The 22,772-nt window shown below is 38.7% G+C and overlaps 1 protein-coding gene across 1 annotated transcript in view; it reads left to right on the top strand.

Moving 5' to 3' along the window:
• The window catches only part of GABBR2 (gamma-aminobutyric acid type B receptor subunit 2), a 484,167-nt gene that overhangs the window by 432,908 nt on the left and 28,487 nt on the right, over positions 1–22,772 (top strand). The window contains exon 14 of the mRNA XM_042798101.1: positions 9,530–9,640. Coding sequence (XP_042654035.1) covers positions 9,530–9,640 — 111 coding nt within the window. The remainder of the gene's footprint in view (positions 1–9,529; positions 9,641–22,772) is intronic.

The raw sequence follows: 22,772 nt of genomic DNA, 5'->3' as shown, positions 1-22,772 counted from the left end.
CTTAGCCCAAATAGCTGGGCACAGCTGCGGACCTGAGAGCTTTTCTTGTTGGGAGGAGCAACTGATGACTGATTCTGTTAGCTGTTGGGTGCACATCTGGTTTATTTACAGGAAAAGTGCTAAATCCTGTTTCTTAAGTGCTATGGAAAGAACAATAAGCCACATACTTGGTTACTATTCAAAGCCTACCTGCTAGAAAATAATTTGCAAAAAGGGCCTTTGTCTTGGTTCCTGTGGGGGCCACCCTGACACCTATGCCACCTATGGCTGTCCTCCACAGTTTTGTTCCACTTTTCTCCCTCATGCATTTGCTGTACTTCCACATTAATGCTGGCTGTTTCCATTACCGTAAGCAAGGAGTTACTGAATTGCTCCAGCCACCAAGATGAATGGCTGGCGTGGCCTCCAGCATAGCAGAAAATCTGGTTAGGAAAGGGAAGACAACTAGAAGGAGCTGCAAGTCCAGCTTGTCAGCCTTGAGTCCAGGCAGCTTCACAGGAAAGGAGGAGAAAATATTCTTCCTCAGTTTGTGAAGCTGATACCAAGAAGTGCACATTTCTGGAAGAATCTATGTAGCACAGGAGCGTCTGGGTAGTAGCAAAGGTCTTCATTCCTCTAACCTGCTTTTCTTAAATATCTTGGCCTTTTGCCCTCCCTTCAAAGAAAAATACATGTTCTATTGCTGAGAATGCTTTAGTAAGTCCTTGTAACACTTGTCCCTCTGCCTTCACATACATACACAGAAACATCTCATTATTCAGTCCCTAGATATGTAATTGGGGCAACATTCTCGGAGGAACTAATACGATGTAAAACTTCTACTGAAGAAATCGCTGAGTGCAGAGTGGAAAGACTTAGTCACAGTTGTTTGAAACACTTCATGATACAAGACAATTTTGACTTTTCCCTTTCATTGCTAGTCTGCATTTGTTTGCAGGGATCACAGGGGTTTCTTTACTCAGTTTAATCCTTTTTATTTATTTATTTATTTATTTATTTTACATTAATGCAAATAAATGAAACTGCTTGGATTAGGGGATGATAGTGATAAAAATACCAAGAAATCTCTGGGAATCTTTTGGCTCTCAAAAAACAGTTTCATTTAAATAAAAATAAAGCACCATAACATCAAAATAAAAATCATTAGGTAAAGTGAAGTTATAAATAATGCTGCTATGAGATTTTCTTTACAAGTAAATGTGTGGTCACATTTACAATAAAAGAGTTTACCAATAGCTCTTCTGATATTTTATCATCTTTCAATCACACTAACTTATAGTATGTATGTTTCCTGCTTTATGGAATTACTTGTGCAAGGAACAGATGGGGAGCCAGAAAGTAGGTTTGTTTTAAAGATATTACAGTGTCACTGTCACAGTGGCTGTAATAACAGACCTCACTGTTTTGGGGTAGCAGGAATTACAGGGGTTATCTCTAACATGTTTTCTTTTTTTTTTTTTTTTTTCTGTCTTTCTTCACTCTCATCCACTTGTAAAGTTAGACCTGGATTCTGTATTTGTAGCAAGTTGAGTGTTGTAAAATAACTACATTAATATCACTGAAGCCCAAAAATGTGCTAGTAGTTTTTTCCTTGGCTGACATGGTACATCTTATTTATATTTTAGAAAACCAAACTGGAAATAAAGTGACCAGATAAAAAATAGGGATATATATGTTGATATTCCAGAAAATGTAATTTCATTGTGTGATGATTTTTAGCTAGCCAACCATTACAGGATTAATGTCTCATGTGTATACTATGCTAAACTACCACTTGGAATGAAAATTTTTTAGGAGTTACAATGCAAACAGGATTTCTTCTGAACTGCCAGAAGAGTTTAATTTTTTAAGTTTTTGTGAAGCCAGATAATGCCTATAGTCCAGTCCAGTGGCTGAGGCAAGGTGGGGAGCTAAATTTCAGTATAACAAGAGAATGAATGAATCAGAAAATACCCTGTAATCATCCTGGATAACCAAAAGATATCCTTTACTTCATGTCACAGGGGCAGGGGGTGTGTATTCAGATCTACATGAGAAACCTTGCATCCTGAAACACTTCATACCGCAGCTCTGTGCAAATCCTCCTCTGGAACACTCCTCTGAGCCGCTCTTGTGGGTTTGGGAAGAAGGGGCATACTGGGCCCAAGGGTGGCTTCTGCCCCACACAGTTCCCACATGAGGGGCTATCGTTTAAAATAATAATGCTGTACTGCATTGCTGCAGCATCATCACCACTGTGGAACCACTGGAAACTTCAAGCGTAATCCTTTGCCTCATTCGTTAATGTATCTGAAATGGCTGGAATCTTCTCTGTTACAAACTAAGATAACCTTAAGATTTCTAAAACTTTCACAAAACACAGAGCCAATTTTTCTTTTTCTTGTTCTGCATCAATTTGAAATGCCAGTAATTTATTTCTAATCCATATAATGAATATAAATAAATACTGATTTAAAAGTTAGTCACAATCTAAAAATCACACGTTTTCACTTTAAATAACTTTTCATGGAGACATTGTAAAGAATTGCAAGACTAATTTTAAATGTAATTTCAAGTCATTAAATTTATTGAAATTGATCCTTTTCCAAACAAACAACAAAAAAAAATTCAGATAGAGAACATTTTCTTCAACATTTTTTTCCAGTAAATTTCTAAATAAAATTTATAATATTAGGATTTTAGCAATTCCTAATTCTAATTTCTAATTATAAATTTAATGTAGAAAACCACTTTTGTCTCTGGAGCAATGAAAACTGGAGTAAGGGGTTTTGTACTGATCATAGTTATCAGAAGGAAAGACGCTTTTTCTAACTCTTAAAAGTAAAGCATGATAGGCTGAATCCCTTTCAGATTTCCTAGGAAATTTTCTTAACCTTCATATGGCTCCTCCTCTTCATCTGTAGAAATGAGGTAACAGCTCCCTTTCTGATAGCATCATGAGCATTAATCCATTGTTCCAGTACAAAGTAAATAAATCCACAGATTAGGGCCTGAAGCAGTTGTAACTATTTCATTAAATAAAATTGTGTCTTCCACATCAGTTTATGGAAAAAAATAATAATAAAAAAAAAGTAATACTCCTAAATTTTTGATCCTTATAAGAAGTTTTTCTATTCATATAGGAGCTGGCATAGCATGCTATCTTGCTTCAGTTGTGTATTCTTCATCTTCAACTGTAAATGTTTTTACAAATTTAAACATTTTTAAACAATTTGAAAAAAAAAATCCAAATTAAAGTCTAAAATAATTTTCTCCTTGGGGCCTGCATGATAGAGCATCAAATATGTACACTGGATGCAATAGACATTGTGGTTGCTCACAACCTCAGCTTTAGCTTCCTCTAAGGTCAGAAGATCTATGTTTCTCATTTCTCTTGCAGGAATCATGGAGTGGTCAGGTGTAAGGATACTTATTTAGTTGAAAGCCTGCTTTTATTAAAAGAATCCTGCATTCCCATACTGGAAAACAGCCCTTACTATATGAAATAGTACCGTGCTCATCTATTAAAAGATGATTTTCTGTTCCTTGATCAAATTGTCCCATGACTCTGAATCAAAGAAAACACATGAAGAAAAGTTTTTAAATCAGTCACTGTCCTGGATCATTAGACTTTGTCCTGGTTGGGGCTGGCCTAGAGCTCCCGTTGGTTGGGCAGCGGGAGGAGCTGCAGCCCCCTGAGACCCCAGGGGCTCCCCAGGTCCCAGTGCCCTCACCTGTGTGCGGGGGCGGGGGGAGCACAGCTGGAGGGCTGGGCCCCGATTGGCTGATATCCCGTGTCATGTGACATTGTGCTCACTATATAAAGGCCAGAGTGAGCTGGGAAGGGCTCTTACTTCTGGGAGTGTGGCTGTGGGGCCTTTGTGTTTGGGATTGCCAGCTGGGAGGTGAGCAGCTGTATTGTACATTACCCGCTGATCCTGCTGTCAGCGTGTTGTTCTGTCACTGTTATTAAACTGTTTGTATCTCAACCCGCGAGTCACCCTTTGCCCCTCCAATTCCCTCCCCGTTCCCAAGTGGGGGGAGGGTGGGTGAGCGGCTGCGGGGCGTTTAGCTGCTGACCAGGCTCAAACCATGACAGACTATTACAGAAATGACCAACTTCTCGATTAATCTTGAAGGGAAATTAAGTTGGTCATTGGTCTGCAAGAATCCAGTAACAGTTTTGTACTCTGCTGAGCTACTATATAACATACAATGTGATTCATAATGTTTCTGAACCCGAACTCAGTTACAAACAAAGCCAAACAAGCTTTTATTCTAGGTTGTCTACCAAATTTTTAATTGGAAGTCATTGCAAGTGAGCTACCCCAGCTTAGCATTTCATTTGCTATTTTGCATTTATGGAAGGTATGACTACACAAAGTAAAAAATATATGAAATAAAAAGGATCCATTTCCTGTCAAATCTCTTTTTTATATCACAGTTGTTTTTCTCTAAAAATGCTCTCAAATTATTAAGTAATTGAAAAGTAGACAGCCCCTGATCATTCTCTTTCTCATTTCATCAGTAACTGAGAGCCTGTCTACAATGTACTGCATGTGAAAACTGTTTAAATCCTTTTGTGGAACACCTTTCCATATGAATATGCAGTTTAGCACAGAGAAGGGCCTGTTACAACATGCAAGTAAATTTAATTTCTTACAGAATTTATAGTATAAACTAGCTATAATTATCCGGGGGGGGGGGGGGGGGGGGGGAGGGGAAGAGGGAAGTGAATTTAAAAGGAAGTAAGGATAATCTTCTAATTTAACAAAGTCTGGGTTTTCAGATAATCACATTTGAGCTCCATATGACTGTTAAATGTGCCAAATTAAATATGCCAGAGATATCTAATTCATGCTGCAGACTAACGATAGTATATAGTCATTATGCCAGTTAGATGGAAGCCATTTAAAGGGAAGATAAAACAGAGAGTGGGATGGTATATGAAGACCATTTTAACAGTGTGACAGAAGAGTATGATCCTGTATTTTTCCTATACTATGGGAACCACACAGTTTATTTTAAACATAGTAAACAGAAGCTGCAACTATTTACCTTATGTTTCATATCCATCTTTGGAAAAGACAGATCCAAATGTTCTGGTTTTCTCACTGATAAAACTATAGCTGCAGAAATGGCAAAATGTCACACTGGAAATCTGCTGTAAAGTTTCTTAGAAAGCTTGCTGAGATTGTCCACCTGTGAGCTGTGTTGCACAGCAGCACCACAACTCTGTAAATAAGGATCAGCTGCTGTACCCACCATGGGACCTGGAAAGTTGACCAAGTAGAAGAATTACTGTAGGAAGGTCAAGGAATTTTGGATACTGGGCAGTGAGCCAGTCTGTTCTTCACAGACATTTGCTGGATGAAATGCCTTGTGGAAGATAGACCCTTCCTCCCTTTAAGACATATGTGGAGCTATAGAGAAGGAACGTCGGTAAAGACACAAAATAAGTCAGTGAGCAACACATTAATCAACATGCAAATACCTCCCCAATGTACAGGGTCTTTTCCAGAGGGATTTTGGCTAGTATAATAGCCACTAAGAAACTGTAGTTATAGATAAAAAAAAAAGATCAGGGCTGTCTTTATATGGATCAAATAACATCATGCCCAGAAGGCACAGGTGCCTCAAGGTGGAGTGCCTTATCTTCTAACACCTTAGCCTCAGACAAGGAAAGCTGTCCATCACACTGCATACATTTGTTTACTCAAGGGGAGCCAGATCCTCAAATGAATTGGAGATAACTAGTCACCAAAAACTGCACTTGCACTTGGAGCACTGCCTTTCTGCTTCTCTAATGCGGGCCACTCTGGAAAGCAACTTAAACCGAGCCTCTAGTTTTGTATTACAATCCATAGATAAGTGAAGGAAGAGAGTCTTGTTGCTGCTCAGTTAGTTTGAGGAGGTGTAGGAAGGCAGGAGGCACTTGGCAGTCTCTGCTGCTGCCCCTGCCTGGGTCCCTCTTGATAATTTCCCTGCTGGTTCTGGGTGGTTCTAAGATTCAGTTTGCCAGCCCACCAGCAGACTGAAGAGCAAAGAAAATGAAAAGGCAACAAAACTACAGAATTGACTAATAATAATTTGAACACGTACTGGTAGGGGGTATAAGCATTCTCTAGGTAATCTGTTTACCGCTTTGGGTTGCTTTCTAGACCTTGTAGATCTCATGTAAAGCAAGCATTTTACTGGTGATGATGCACAACTCCTGTATGAAGTGAACAGATTAAACTGTTTATGTTCAGCTGATGAAATCACTCCAGAAATTGATGTCAATGTCAGAAACCTTATTAGGTTTCAGACAAGGTAGGAAAGCTTCAGCCTAATCACAAGATAGAAGGTCTTCAGGCTTTTGAGAATGACATCTGAAGGGTATTTAGACTGTTTTCTATAAAAGGAAAGGGCAAATTTCCAATACGTATATAATCACTGGTAGCATTTATGTTGTCATCCTCTCTAAAGCAGTAACAAAGTGCACAAATGGGGGATGATTAGAGAGGTCAGTGAAGTGCTCCATTCAGCTGTAATTGTAGAGTTTTTAAAAATTCTTTTGACATCAGAAAATATCATATGTTTTTTTAACCCAGCTTTTTGCTATGATTAGTTAATTCATGCAAAATCAGTGAAGAAACAGAATGGAAAATTAAAAGCAGTGAAACAGAAATGTCATTTTGCAGTAGCAATAAGTAATCAGCAAAATCAGTTCAATATAAAATTACTGCTACCTGCCGATGCTTAACTCCACATGCACGAGACCTCAGAAAATTTTGGCTTAAAATAGTACCACCTTGCGGATCTGGGAAGTGCTTTAAAAGAAGTGCTGCCCCATGTACACTTTTTCTGATGCTGCAGTGATTATTCTCTCTTTTCCTGCTCCCCCTAGAGCCGTTCATGGGATTTTCTTATCTCACATAGAAAATCTCAATACACTTTTATATAATTAACATAATTTTTAAACTATCATTGCCTTATAAAATCTGGCAATCTTCCTGCTAAGGAAATGATGCAACTTCTTTCTCTCTAATAGTATTTGAAAACAAGTTATATTTTCCATTTCATCATTTTTCTGCCTGGGTCTCTCAGTTTTGAATAAGGAATGGGCATATACTTTCCAACTTTGAAGCAAATTTGCATTAGAGAATAACCACATAGTGAAAATAAAAATATAATCTGCCACTGGCCAAATAGGAGTTGTCATTTCAGTAATATTCTTTGAAATAAGGAATTAATTCCAATTACTCATAATCAATTAAAAGTAGTGGAAGCCTTCAGTCTAAGTGTGAGTGGAGGTTTCAATCCAAGAACAAAGGAAACAAACCACATAGCATTGCTCATTACACCAAGTGGATCTTGTTTCACAAAAGTACGAAACTGAAATAGAGGGAAAACATGGCAGAAATGATGTAGAGCTGGTGAAATTTAAGAGACAATCCTCTGCTGTATCCCCAGTGTGAAAAAAAAAAAAAAAAAAACCAAACAAAACAACGTTCTACATAACTTCCATAATTCCATAATTCCAGACCATGAGGGATGCAACTGTTATCATACTGTAACTCAAAGATGGGGGAAAAAATAATATTTAAAGCAGGTTCAGGTATAGTCTAGAATTTCAGGAAAATGCCTCTGTAGTACAGTCCTGTTCACAGATCAGTTACACATTCAGAGCTATATTTGAATGATTTGCCATGTGAATTTTACGTCACACTAGTCAAAACTTATGTTGAACATAACAGGTTGTAACTCTGACATGAAAGGGTGCTTTCTCTTCAGTGCACCTAAATTTTAGCATTGGGCTTTTGTCATTGATGAGGAAGAATGAGGTAGTTCAACTGCTCCCCAGACAAATATTTGTAGCATCTTAAATGTGATGTCACTTAATGTTTGCAGTCATTTCAATTCTTCAGCTAATGGTTGTTGCTTGCCATCAGCAACCATTAGGGTGGAGTCATAAGCTCTCTGGGAGAGCTAAGATTGCTTTCTTGGGTTTTATCTTATTTTAAAACACCTTTTTTCAAATATCTTTATTCTCCTGTGCAGGGTTTCTACAGAAGTCCAGGAAAGAAGAAGGTTTTAAATGTTAATGTCTTGCCTACTTCAGGATTTGCAAAGAAAATTGTGAATCCTTTTACTGTGCAGTACATAGCACATGGTTGTTTGGGTTCTCCCCCTCACTGTGTCTACATTTTTTTTTTTTTTTTTTACAGTGTATGAGGCCAGGGGCAATGCCACACATACAAAAAGATTGATGGAGGAAACTGAGCTGCAGATTAATGATGTGACCACTGAAATCCATAGCAAAATTCATACCAGCATCAAAGGCAGCAAGAATAAGCTTTAGGAAATTATTCAGATCTCAAAAGTCCTTCCACATACAATTCTACATTTCCATTGGTGAAAAAGTGATTTTTTCTTAGCTCATATAATAATCATTATATTTCTGAAAGAGACATTTTACATGTGTTATTCATCAAAAAGGGAAATCGAAAAGCTCACTGGGGCAACCAGGTACAGAAAGTTATGTTTAGGTTGATTTTATTTTAGCTGAAGTTTCAGTATTTCAGTGTTTTCTGTAAAGCAAGATAGACCATAGATACAGCCCACTCAGAATAGGCAACAGGAGTATTCTGCAGTATATAACTAAAACAGGATCTCTTAGAATCACATACGAGAAGCACCTTGTGTTCTTACAAAATTAAAAGGCAGTTTGAGCAGACCCTAATATATATTCTGACTCTAGGCAGCATAGTAACTAGTACCCATTTGCTCTTTGTGTCAACTGTTTTTAATCCTGTTTCTAAAATAAAAAGGTAAGAGGGTTGGGGAGTTAGGTTTCTCTGAGTCTTATTTATAACTTCTCCCTGTAAAACCAGTCCTGGTAGTCTGCAAGTCCTCTTGATTCTGCACTTTTATACAATCTCCTTTTCAAAATAAATGGAAAGCTACAAAGATTCCAGCAGTATTAAATTTTGCATAGACATTCATTTGCTCTAAAGGACATTTTTCCAGATTTTTGATGATTTATACTCTCTTCTAAGCTACTGCTGTAGTTTCCATAGTAAATGGTCTTTGATTTAGCTTGTGGTTATCAATGAAAAAACACCTGAAGCACAGCAGTGTTTCATACATTGTTTATCAGCCATTTGCCAGTGACACAAGAACTGCAGGTGAAAGGAAGGATGACTTTAAGTACATTTATTTTCATGCCTGTGCATTCAAGCTGTTTGCCTTGTAGAAAAATTAGATGTCCTAAAGCTGATAAATGTGACTGACAATGTTAAAACAGAGTGACTTCAGACATTTCCTTTCTAGTTTGCAGTAGAGGTGACCTCACCTGGCAGTAGCCATCTTTAAGTTGTTTCCTCAGATCTTTGCTCTCACTGTATTCCTTTTCAGGTTCATGGGTCTGCAGTCATCACAAGTTACTTTAAAGTTGTCCACTCTGTATTCTACACATCCTCAATCTACTGAGAATAGATTTAAATGCCTCTGAGGTGTGAATACAAATGAAATCTGAATCACAATATTTCACCTTTTATTTTTGCAGCCGGACCCTGCAGGCAGAGATATCTCCATCCGACCAATCTTGGAGCACTGCGAGAACACTCACATGACAATTTGGCTTGGGATTGTCTATGCTTATAAAGGGCTGCTGATGGTAAGCATAACATGTTCTGCACAACACTGACTTCAAGCTGCTATATACTTATAGGCATGAATTGAATTGAATTTGCTTTCCTGATACCTGGGAGTAAGGTAAAACTTTCTTGAATACATCTTTTATAATTGGACCTGTTCTAAAGTTCATTAGGTGGTAATATGTGGATATGTACATATGTAAAATAAATAAGACGTTAACAGCACTAAGGATGAATACTATAGGTATACCACAAACCAAGAAATTTAATAGCGAAAAGATGGGTCTATGAATGAGACAACTTTGTAAATAAAGAAGCTCAACCATCAGAATTCCTTCAGGTTCTCCAAAAAGGTGGGACTACGTTATTCTAGATGTTCACCTTCGCGTTGCAAATGTCCTTCAAGGAGAGATGCAAGAATAATCTGAAGCCTGAATCAAAATAACCCTTTTGTCACTGAGGCCCATCTCCACGAAAAGGTTTAGTTACTAAAATGGACCTCGGGAACCAGGAATCCTTCCTGAATCTTGATAGTTTCAAACAAAATAAACAAACAAAACCCAAACCTGTAAAAGTGACTATTAGTGATTAAGAGCTCCTAAGCCTGAAGGTTTTAAAACCATCTGATTCTGATAGCACTGACCAGCTGAACACCTATCTTGAGTTGAGCCCCATCTGGATTCTAAACCTAGATAAACATTAGTTTACACTGCCCAAAGGGTTCAATCTGTTCTGTGTGTTTGTATTGAGCCTGTCCATTAGGACATCCGTGAAAGCCTGGCTCAGCTGCTTCCACTCGGGGTGGCTGCTGCTGCGGCCCCGGGGAAGCCGGGCAGAGGTTGCTGCCCGTGCCGGGAGTACTCCTCTTCCCTCTCCACAGCAAATGACTGCTCCGCTGAGCTGCAGAGGCCTGCTGCTTGTCATGCTGCTTCGTTTCAGGCTGACAGATCTTTAAATATGAAATATGAAGATTAACAAGAAGAAATGATAGATTTTTGTCTTTTTAATTCTAAACAGTCGGTAGCTTTCTGGTCAGACTGGTCTGTTGGGGAGTGCTTTCAGGCAGAGAAGGCACTAGCCCCAGGCGTCTCTAGTTCACAGGTGAGAGCTCTGATCCTCCAGCTACTAACCAAAAGGAAGCCTTCCCATTTAAAAAAAAAAAAAACAAACAAACACGCAACTTTAGGTGTAGATGCCTATTTTTCAGAGAATGTCCAAGCAGGCTGTGAAATCAAGATCTAGGACACACCTGATCCCCCCCAAAGGGATCAGTAATTAGGAGATATTCCACATCTCAGCATGACTTACTGGGCAGCTCTGAGTGGCTCTGGATTTGCAGTAGCCTCAGCATGCAGTACAGCATCACGGCAGTTCTGTTTTGAAGGCAAGGTTGCCAGAGGTTACAACCCACGACATTGACTAGCACCGGGGCCACAGCTTGACAGTAAGATAGAACTGTCCATTGGCATAAAACATCATGCTTTATGCAAAAAACACAGCACACCACCCAAAATGGTACCAGTATGTTGTATGTTCCACACCAGTGAACTAGTCCAGCTCAAAACAGACTGCTGCAAATGAAAGGAAGCACGGGCTCCTTCAGGCTGTCAGAGCTCCTGTACCCATCTGCAGGACCCATCTGAAAGTCCCTGTGTGGAGCTGGGAGCTTCTGAAATTCCTACTGATATTTCTTTCTTTGATTCTTCCTAATTTGCATAGTGCAAATTTCTGATTTTATCTCTTTTTAAAGCCAAATCTTCCAAAGAGATACAGCTAAACTAAATCTTCCAAAGAGATACAGCTAAACTGGAAAGCAGAGCTTTAGTACCCAATTGCTGACAAGGTGTTTAACTTTATTGCAATAATATTCACATTCTGTGTGGTGATGGTTTGTATCTGTTAGGTCATTTATTTGCCTTCAGGGATGAAGTTCTTACCTTTTTGTCCCTTTTCTAGTATGTTACTTACTAGTGGTTTGACAGATCTGTCAATCAATTCTTATTCTTCACTTGTGAGAGTATTTGCATATTTAATTTTGTAATATTTTTCTTGGATCATTTGTTAAAAGGAGCAGTGTTTTCCATACTTTTGTTACTTTCCAATCTTCTTGTATAGAAATTTTGAACAGTTCATTTTGTGTTCTTCCAGGTAGAATTTTCCAGTGTTCCTTATACAAGTGCTTAAGACCTTTTTCTCTGTGGTTCTGTTTGAAAAGTAAACAAGTAAATATGTTTGGTTCACTTAGAGCAGTGTAAATTAACAAATCATATTAAAATTCCTTTTAAAACACTGAAGACTTCAAACACATGGTGGTTTGTTTTTTTTTTTTTTTTTTTTTCAAAAAGTAACTTTAGTAATGTTTTCAATTAAAAATTAAAGAGGGAAAATAGCATTATATATTCAAAAAATACATTCTTGGGTATTTTTCTTAGAAATTTCTTTCAAGTTTGAGTCATGCTGGACAGTAATCAAATTGCATTGGTTCTCACTAGTCCTTTGCCTTTGGTTGGTTTGTTGGCATGTATGCTGGACTGTTTTCTATAAGATATGTGACTCAGTTTGTGTAAGTTTGCAAATGACATTTGGCATTACTCACTATACTTATTTCAGGCACACAGTGTTTCATAACCACCAGTGAAATATACACTTTTTATTAATCCAGTGCCCTTTTATCATACAAATAGCTACATATGAAAAAGGAAGATACTCTTCTGTATCACTTAAATAATTGCTACGGTGAGTTATATGAGGACAACAGGATTGATGCATTTTACCTCATCACCAGAAATGTTTCTGTACACCACACATACTTTGCTTTCAGAACAAAACCCAGAACCTCTCATGTTATCATTTTATAAAGGTTTATCTAATATGAAATCCTACAGTTTATAATAATAAAATAATTATCTATAATTTAACATACTTTATTCTAAAGAACTAGTATTGCTAATTACAGTACAATGCAATATTTAAGGTGAAATGACTTAATCATTTACTCAGGCCAAAATTATTTACAGTGACCTCTTGTCTCGAAATTAGAATACAAAAAATTGGGTTAACCTAAAAAAGTACTTTTTCTTTTTTGACTTGAAGAAAAAGCAATAGTGTCCATTCTGATGACTGGCAGGCACTGATGCAGTAAATAAATAACTTAGGGTAGGGCAGAGCACAGAAGGGCAGGAAAGGCAAGGCAAAAGAAGGGAAGGCATTACTTGCCAGGAGGCAGAGGTTCCTTCTATATTAAAATAAGCAAACATTAAAAGCCAGAGTCATGATTCTTTGATTACCCTTGAAGGGATGTGAGGAAGTGCTTACTATCTGCATGAAGGCTTCTCAGTTATTGGATTCAGATTCCTCAGGAGTGGTGACCAGAGGATGATAAGAAGATGACCATCCTAAATCTTGCCTCTGTCATTGTATCGGTCTTCTTAGTGACCCTGGCCAAGTCCCACCACACATATGGGACTCAGTTTTTTTCCCATCTTGGGTTCAGCTCCTAAAGGGCTACATACAGGTTCAAGGTCTCTGTGTACATGGTGACCATCAGTTGCAGTATGTCTAGCTTTAGATTTCTGATGATGCAGTCATGGTTGAAAAGTACCTTTGTTTCATGTATTCCAAAGGACAAGAGAAATCGTGTCATCTTAAACTTGTCACTGGTGCATTATTAGTGAGTGCACTAACATCTTTCTGAGGGACACGAGTTATTTTTCTGATCTCAGCCAGAACAATACCATATTGAGGATGGATTGGAATCCTCTAGAGTGTTTTGCTTATTAACCACACACATTAGACTTGTCTACAGTTTGATTACCCTCTTCCTCATAACACATTTAATTAACGTTAGACTCAAGGTGTACATGTGTTGGAAGTTTCATTGTGTTGCTGGCATATTCTTACAGTTACCTATTATTCAGCTACTAAGAAACAGGCTTTTAAGGCCAAGGTATGTTTTCAGCTTGGCTGTTGCTCTGCATATATAATCCTGATTTTACCCTGAAAGTGTTAACTGAGAGGTTTTTATGCTATAACTAATATTACTGATGACGTCTGATACACAGTTTTTAACGTATGGTCCTTAGGTGACCTTGCTAAGGATGAAAACATCAGTATTTCATGGTGGAGATAGGAAAAACTGATGTGTGTACATCATGGGACTTAGTCAAGGTCACTAAAAATAAGAAACTGAATTCCTTCTAATGATTCATATTCCAGTGTTGTGTTTTAGTCACTATAGTTGACATACTGCACAACATAACTCTGTAATTGATATATGAAGCCAAATAAAGTATTAAGTCAACTAAAATGTATCTTTGGGATAATGTTCAGTCTTAATTTTGAGTCTGACAGAATCCTCTGCTTCCTGAGTGTCTCTAATCACTAAGTTGAATTTGTCTAGCTCTGACTTCCAAACCTTGAAAATGGTGAGTCTCACATATATGTTGTCCCTCTTTCTGTAAAATGACCTGATGCTTTTATTTCTAGGCAAACTACCCTAAGTTTGGCCAAATTTTTGTGACATTTCTAAAAATCTTGCTGCTTTATGAAATTGATATCTATTAATTGTTTACCATTCTCCACTTTTGCTTCCTCTGCAGCATTTTCAGCCGTGAATTTATAGCCTCCTTCAAGTCAACGTACAAATATGGGATAGCATTAAGTTAGGAATATTTGGTAACCTATCCTTTTTTTTCAGTAGCTGCTCACTAGTAGCTACATGTTGAGATCTATCACTTAGATTTCAATCAGTTTAAATTTGTTTTATTGATTTTGTAACATACTATTTTTAAATAACAATACCATGCAGTATTAAGACAAACATTATTGAGAAATCCAAGTAAGCTGCATAAATGTGATTATCTTTATTCAGGCTTGCAATCTCACTAAAAAAAAATAACAGCATGTTGAATTATATCGCTATCATTTTTTTTTGTCATTTATTGCCTGAGTTCATGTATCAGCCATTTCATTAATTTGCTTAGGATAGAAATTACTGTAATAGCTCTGTAATCACTGAAGATGTTCCACTTTCTCTTTTCCCATATGGCCTCTTTATATCTTAAGTGGAGCTCTGCCAGAATTCCAATAAATATCAACAATTAAGTCCAGCACTCCAGACAACTTCTAAATCAATTCCTAAAACTCCTGCATGCAAGTTACCAGATCTCTCTGATTACAACAGTTTGTCTTGATGGGGTTTTCAAGAGCTCCCTTACTGCTGGAATACGCTGCATTTCACTGTTTTGTCAAGGCGTGAATGCATTGTTCCATCTCTATATAAATATAGGACAAAAATACTCATTAAGCATATCTTATCATGCATCATTGCTATTGAATTTGCCATCTTCCAAGGAATGAATCATTATTAGGATTTCTTTTTCTCCACATTTTTAGAAATCCTTATGAGTTCTGTTAATGCCGCTAGCCATTCGTTTTCTACTATATGTTTAACTTTCCACTATCTGTATTTTAGAACTTTAATTCATAATCATTATTATGAATTTTCTCTCTTTAACTGTTGTTACATTCTGTCTAGTCTTCAGCCAATTTTATTGCTTGTTTGTTTTAAATTCCATGGCAACCAAAACAATTTTTAAAATAGGGAAATCTTCTTTACACTTAGGAAGTTTAAGGCAGATTGTTTACAGCACATACCCAAGCAGCTTTCAGCTGCTGTTTGTAAATATTCCCGCTGCTTCCCCTGCTCCCTTCTTCAATAGCTTCCGTTGCTTTGATGGATAATCTGTAAACATTACTTTTCCAATATTTTCATGCACTTGGAAGTAGATTTGCAAAAATGAGTTAAGTACTGTGGTTTGGAGTTTGGGCTGCAGTCAGTGCCCAGCATCATAGTCTGCAGTCAGCACTCAGTGCTCTTACCTTGGTGGGCAGGAGGGGAGAGCATCCTGGCTGGGCTACGTGGTCCTCACTGGCCTGAAATGCCTCTTCTCTGAACTCCAGCAGAGGTTGGTTGTGTGACAGGTACCAGTAATCAAATACCCAGCCAGAGTCCAGACAGCTGTTAGCGTGCACAGAGGCAGAAACTTGGGCACTAACAGCATTCAGGCACCTAGAGATGATACTGAGTGATGGCCTGACCATCCTTGCTGGGTGTCGCTTCTCAATGCGCCTTCAGGTGCTTAAGCCCTCTCTGTACGTCTAGCCCAGGAGCTGCTTATGAACAATACAGCTATGGTATGTAACATGTGCTCCTCCTTTTTACTGCTTTACTATATTTGCTCAATATAGACTGGATATAAATAAATATTTTTTTTTCTTGTTCTGGGGAAAGTGAAGCCAGTGGAGCAGGCTGCCCAGAGAGGCTGATCGCCCTTCATCCTTGGAAGGTTTCAAGACCAGACTGGATAAAGCTATGAGCAGCCTGGTCTGCCCTCACAGCTGAGCCTGTTTTTAGAGCAAGAGGTTGCATTAGATGATTTCCTCAAGTCCCTCCCAATAATCTTATGATACTATATCAACAATATGTCTATTCTTATTTTATCTCTTTATGAAATAAATAAATTTTATGTGTAGAAAAATTGAATAGTCTCCAGATTATGTTAAAATTCCTATTTTCTGAAAATACCTTTGATTTTTAACAGATTTCCTTACATTCTTTGCTAATTCACTTTATGATTGAAAAGAGACTTCTACCTTCTCAATTAATTTGCATGATTCCAACTCATATTTATGGTGGGTTTAGCACCAACCCATCTGTCCCATCTTACAATCATTAGAGAGGAAGATAGTTAAGCTTTGTGGTGGGGGAAGGTAGTTTATAGTGGTACCAGATATTTGTTATATCTTTAATAAAACATTGACAGTGTTTTAGCATCCAAAACATAAGTTACCATATGGTTTTGTAGGATAAATTTTTCCCTGCTATGACCATAAGGAAACTTCAGATATATTCTTGAAATATTGTAGATATTGCAGTATTCCCTTACATGTCTCTTGGCACCAATTTTTATATAGCAAAAATAGATTTAAATTGTAGCACACACTTGTTTTCATCAGAGAAGTTTGATCGTTTTACAGTGTTGTGATTGTCTGTGGTAATCTTATGCCAGAGACAATATAAAGCTGTTCCAAATGGATATTTGCTAATAACCAATTGCATATTTATTTTGACTTAGTTACTATAATGTGTTTCATGACCAAGCAGAATTTCCATAGAATAAAGTCAAATACAGTCAGAATAGAAAGAAGGGCAAATAATTTATTAACCTGTTGATTTGGGAGGCTGGAAAATTTTATCTGGACACATGTTAGAGTCCATAGCTTTGTGCAGCTGGTCTTCCATCTTGCTGTGGACAGGACCATACGAAGCGCCCTGCAGCATAAAGGACTTTGCCAAGACTGTCACAAAGAAAAACCTCCAACTGAATGGCTGAATATCGTATCTTGCAATTAAAAAAATACTTAGCTATTATCCTAATGCTCAATACAATGCCAAGCTTCCCTTTAGTACTGTCTCTCCAGAGCAGCTCTGTGAAAATGAACTAAATACACAGCTGACTCATACCAGATCAGGGGAGTGAGTGATGGTTTAACATCAGATTGTATTGACTGTGAAGGAAGGAGACTTACAAGGGTATAGTTTGTCTTTCAGTTTGCTACCTTTACTTGGTGCGCTGGTGATTAAAAAAAAAAAAAAAAAAATCACTTTTTTATTCATCTTCCTGAAAACTGCTCAGTATTTTTTACTGACCAATTCTCCAGTGAAAACTTGAAAATCAAAATGCTTTATTTTTAGTTTTGAAAATTCTCATTGAAAAAAATCTGCAGTCATTTTACTGAAATAAAAATGTGCCTATGTCTGTGATGATCTGAATTTAATGAATGAACCTGAGTAGGAAAACCCACAACTCCAACTTCAGTTACTTCAGACTGAGAGGTCTTTACAGGCCAGAGTCCAGAACTGTCTTTGCTTTAAGGGGTGACAGGAGGGGAACTCTTCCAGTAATCTAGCTAGAATAAAGAAAAAAGAAAACCCCCCAAAAAACAAAAATAAAACAAAAAAAAATATCCCCAGAGGTAAGATCTTTGAAGCAAAAGTTTGCTTTTGGTCTTTCATGCAGCACAGCAGGACTATGATCCACATGTGAGCTCAGTAAGTGCTACTACAATGTGGTAATTAGCTGCAAAGCTGCAGCCTGGTCCAATATATAATCTTTCCAAAACCATATTCTCTAGTTATTGACAAGCATGACTTCTGACAAGATTGGGGACTTTTCCTCTGGTATTTCTCTGGTTTTGTCTGATATCCTCAATATAATTTTCTTTCTTTATCTTTCTTTCCTAATACTGCTTATAACCCATGTTTAAAGTGTAAGCAGACGTGACATTGAAATGAAACATATAGACAAAATGGTTTAAGGGCAGCACAAGGCAGGAAGGAATATAGGAGGATAAATAATTTCTTGCCTGTCATCTGCCAGTCTATGCAGTCCAGTATCAAATTAGACACTTGATTGTATTAATATATGTTGTGGATCGGTAATCAGTCATTATCATGGTTATCAGTAATTCTGGTGAATATGATTTAAAATTAACTAGCTAGTAGCATTTTGAAAAACAGTGTTAAATGTTTTCTAATTCTTCAACTACAAACACTTTTATTATTTTCCCAGCTATCACAATTTAGTCAGGGCAAGATTTTTAAAAATTAAAGTTTGCCTGTTAAACTCTGTAAACATAAATATTTTATTCTCCATAGTCCTTTTATCCTTCTAAGAATTTAATATACATGTCTCTTAGTGACCAGAATTCTATCTTTAGTGGCAGTGGTGTAATCTCGTTGTCTTCAGAAACTGTTTTCCCAAAATTTATACAATGGTTGTCTCACAGCCTTTTTAGGTTTCCCTGCAACACAGCCTAAATGAACTATAACAACTGCTACCAAAGTAATACTCTAAATCAGTGTGGTGTCAAATGGAAGCTGCCTACCCTCAAACAAAAGATGAAACAGCCAATCTTGCCTGTACAGCCTGTACCTTCAGAGAAAAGCCAAACCAAAATTTTATGACACTTTCTACATCAACAAGATGTATATTTAATAGACCAAAATGGGAAAAGGCTTTAAGTTAATGAGTAATGATGTAGGAAGCCTTCCTAGTTGCATTCTCAATGTGTCTTTTGTTGAGATCCCCAAAGAGACTTAAATTAGACCATTAGACTTGACAGTAGATTATTGTGCTCCTTAACTTTTAGATAACTGCTTTCTATAGGAGAAAGCATAGCCCTGAGTTACTCAAACTCTGTCTGTGATGCACAGGATCCATCAGGAACCTCAGGATGGGAATCGTAACTGCAAGCAAGGAGCTGCCTAAGCGAGCTGGTATAAAACAGCGGGGAGGGATGTGTCCTACCTCTTTACGAATCGAGCACATGAGCACTGCTAAGAGCTGCCTGCCTTCATCCCAGTGTGTTCATGCATGCCTTCTCTAAAGACTGTTTAATCAAAATTCTCACCAGAGATCAGAACTAACATCCCACGCAAGTGCCCAAGTAATTAAGACAGTCAGTCTCTCATTACATAAAATCTGACAGCTCTGAACGAAGTTTAGGGGCTCCTTCTGATGGCAAACTCTACTCTGGGGCTAGAGAGCACATCTCAGACAAAATTTGGAATTGTGCCATGTTGTCTAAATGTGAAGCTATGCAGTGGTCCTCACCAGCATCACTGCCTTGAATTAAGATGTCTGCCGCTGTATTTTGTGGGGGGCCCAAGCCAGTAGGCACACTCTGAGAAGCCTTTACCAGCTTGAGCCCTCCAGAAGCAATAGGAGGAGAGACAGCTGCGTTGCAAATCCCAGCAGGCAGCCTTAAATATCAAATAGTCTTTAAATTGCACAGCAGTCTCAAGGTTAATGAGAAGCGTGATTTACATAGTTGGGGAAGATTCATGTTTAAAGTTTAGGTACCAGGAGTAAAGAGCAGTTGAACTGGGGTACTAAGAGTCCATGTTTTCAACTGGAGCTCGTAAGTGTCATATTCAAAATTCATCAATAATTGCAGGAATCTGGATCTTTCACTAACAGTGACTGTATCCCATTCCTCAAACAGACCATTTTAGGGAATTTCAGGATTTTTGCAGTCATAAAAGTGAATCTTCCATTTGTGCAAATTGGCTGAGGCTCAGGGAGGGGGGACAATAAAAAGGGCAGATGGAGGGAAGGCAAAGTGTCGTGTTCCCTCAGGAAGGCTCTATCTCAGAGGAGAAATCTTACCAACCCCTTGAACATGGAGCCGGGCAGGTACGTGTAGCAGGCAAACGAGGAGCACCTCTGTGATCACTGCAGTCCTGGCAGCAGGCTGTAGAAAACTCTTAGCTTTCATCTGTGTTTGTGTCTCAAAGATGAGCTGTGACTTTCAGAAAAGGAGAACCCTCTTCCTGAGGCAAGCATTTTACACAGAATGCCAATAAAAATTAAAATGCTCTCAAATTTATAGTGAACAATTCTAAAGAAACCCACTTGCTGCAAGAGCCTCTCCCTTTCTCTAGTTATCATATAAATAAATATCTTCCTTTCATCTGGAAGATACTTAACCATTTTCCATGCTGTTCTCAATTATAAATGAGAATGGGCCAAACTATAACCCCCCACAACATTCTCCAAATGATCTTTTTCCATTATAATTGTTATTTTAGATTGCTTTATAACTGCCTCAGCTATAAATTCATGCCCATTATTTGTAATAAGTGCTGGCCTCATTTAAGTGTGTTGGCTGTATTCCCAGAATAATGCTTTTGCAATGGAATCTGCTCATACTGGGAGAAGTGGAGGAGAGTGAGGGATGACCTGCACAACCCTAAAAATCTCATCAATAATTAATTGTAACAGGAGAAGACAGAAATCTTCTGAATAGTTAATCAGGGTCTTATCCCTTTAAAAACATGATATAGATATACATGCAAGGATTCCTTCTGCCCCTCAAAACAGCTCATCCCAGACCAACCTGTTCATCAGTTCAGAGACTGGCAAAGTGTAAATTTGCAGCGTAGCTGAGCTGTGCAGCACCAAGAGTGCAGGGAGTGCAGAAGAGGCAACTGCTGAGAGGGTGGAGTGTCTGGGCGGAATCGCTTTGTATCCTGAAGGAAGTTGTCACCAGTGTATGTCCCCAGTGCAGCCAGGTATGTACAGTGGATGATTTGCTTCTGCAGAGCCTGTAAAGGAGTCTGTACATTCCCTGATCCATCTGTGCACAGTGCCAGACCCAACAGCAGAGGAACGTTGCCTGTGACCTTCTTTCTTGGAAGTATCACATTCGTTACCAGAGGGGCTCTGAAAATGTGTTAGGGGATGAGCTGCTTCTCTGGCACAAAGCTACCCAGCTCAATAAACAGGTTACCCACTTCAGCTGCCCTTCAGGAATGGCTCTGAGACCCACCTCTGCTCCAGGTAGCTGTCTACGTATACCCCAACCCCTCAAGAGCTGCCCCCTCCCATGCTCTGCCTGCAGCAGCCACTACTTTTCTTCCCGTACTTCTCAGGCTGCTTGGGAAGGGCAGGGGAAGAGGCAAGGGACCAGGGTGAGTTTTGGGCTTTAGTCCTACTAGAGGAGGTGGGTAAAACAGAAGAGGTAGGCCTGCGACAAGGAGGCAAGGGAGCGCCCTGGACAGGATCATGTCCTGTAGGAGTGTGTGGAGGGGACAGGGTGGGAATGGTGCTGAGGAAGACTTGGGTGAGGATTGCAAGGACAGTTGCTGCTGCTGTTTCTGGGGAAGGCCACCCCACCTACATATGTTGATATGGATCACGGCAATGACGGCAGCATTGGAAAGTGGGTGAGCAAGAGGCTTGCCTGGTCTCGGCAGCACCTCCAGCCTGCCACACTCCATGGGCTGAGAGTAGGTGCCTGATCCGCCTCAGCCTTCCATCCAGGTCTGCACATGAACATGTGGCAGGGTGACATATGTGCTGTAGGCAAGAGAGTGGAACAAGCTAGCAGACAAGCTCAGCAATGGGAGGACAGGGCTGGCAGTTCAGCCGTAAGCCCTGGTTTGAAGTGCCTGGGTGAATAGGTAGGTGGCTGCAGCCTGCTAGTTTCTGTGGGAGTGCAAAGCAGCTGTCACAAATGGTTGGGTTTGTTACCATTGTTAGCTGAGGTAAAACCTAAGCAAATAATCAAGGAAATTTGCAGTTATTAATGTCCAGTTGTTGGACACTTTACAGCTGAAAGCACGTAAGAGCAAAACTGAGTTTGTAGAGCAAACAAATCTGTCAGTTCCAAACTCTCTTCTGCTTCATTGGCAACCAGTGTTCTTCTAGTCCAGGCTATTTGCCTTTTAAATTTTTCATGGTTTTTCCCACAGGGAAAAAAAAAAAAAAAACAGAGGGAAATTTTTACTAGGCAAGTACAATTAATCCCCAAATGGCAAACCATCAGAGAACTCTAATTTCCTGGATTACCACATGGGTTTCAGTTGTATAAGAGAGAGATTATCTCCATGACATGGCAGCGGACAAATGTGATGGTCTGGGAGGAAGGATACCAAGGTCAATGGGAGTGCACCTGCTTTCTTTCTCTTTGTCTGTCCCTGCAGAAGAATCTAGAAAACACAGAAACTGTGTCTTGGGTCTTAGTGATGGTTCTTCTCTCTGTTCTTCCTGTCCCTCCAATACCATCTGCTGTCTGCCATTCTTCCCAGGGCACCATATACTCTTACTGGGCTTTGTCTAGACTGGGTTACCTATTTACAATGTCTTGAGTTCATTTATGGTTTTACTGTGTTGCCAAAATTTCTCTGAGGAATGCAAGAGAAAGAAAATAATTGTTTGCAGTGGTTCATGTTGTAGAAAAATCTAATTAAATTTCAAGGGATGAAGACAGCTTCTTTACACTAAAGACTTTCCCCTGCTGAATTGCAAAAGCATACTGCAGATAACAAAGGGGCTAAAACTTAAAAATACACCAAAGAAAAAAGCAAACAAAAAATTGCCACAGGAATGTTTTATGCCAGGAATCATTAGACAACTGCAATTGAAAGGCCATTACCAACTCCCACTATAATAAAAGACATTATAATTGCAGTCTGAACAACTCGGGTGACACTTTCTACGTTGTACATTTGTCTCTCATGGGACACATCTTGGCACTGCTGTTTATTAATGTAGATGATAATCATACAATGAATGACTGGATTGA

This window comes from Tyto alba, unplaced genomic scaffold (assembly GCF_018691265.1).
Source record: "Tyto alba isolate M040663 unplaced genomic scaffold, T.alba_DEE_v4.0 Super-Scaffold_27, whole genome shotgun sequence".
Lineage (NCBI taxonomy): Eukaryota > Metazoa > Chordata > Aves > Strigiformes > Tytonidae > Tyto > Tyto alba.
The sequence above is the reverse complement of the archived record's forward strand: the minus strand, read 5'-3'. Positions and strand labels throughout refer to the sequence as shown.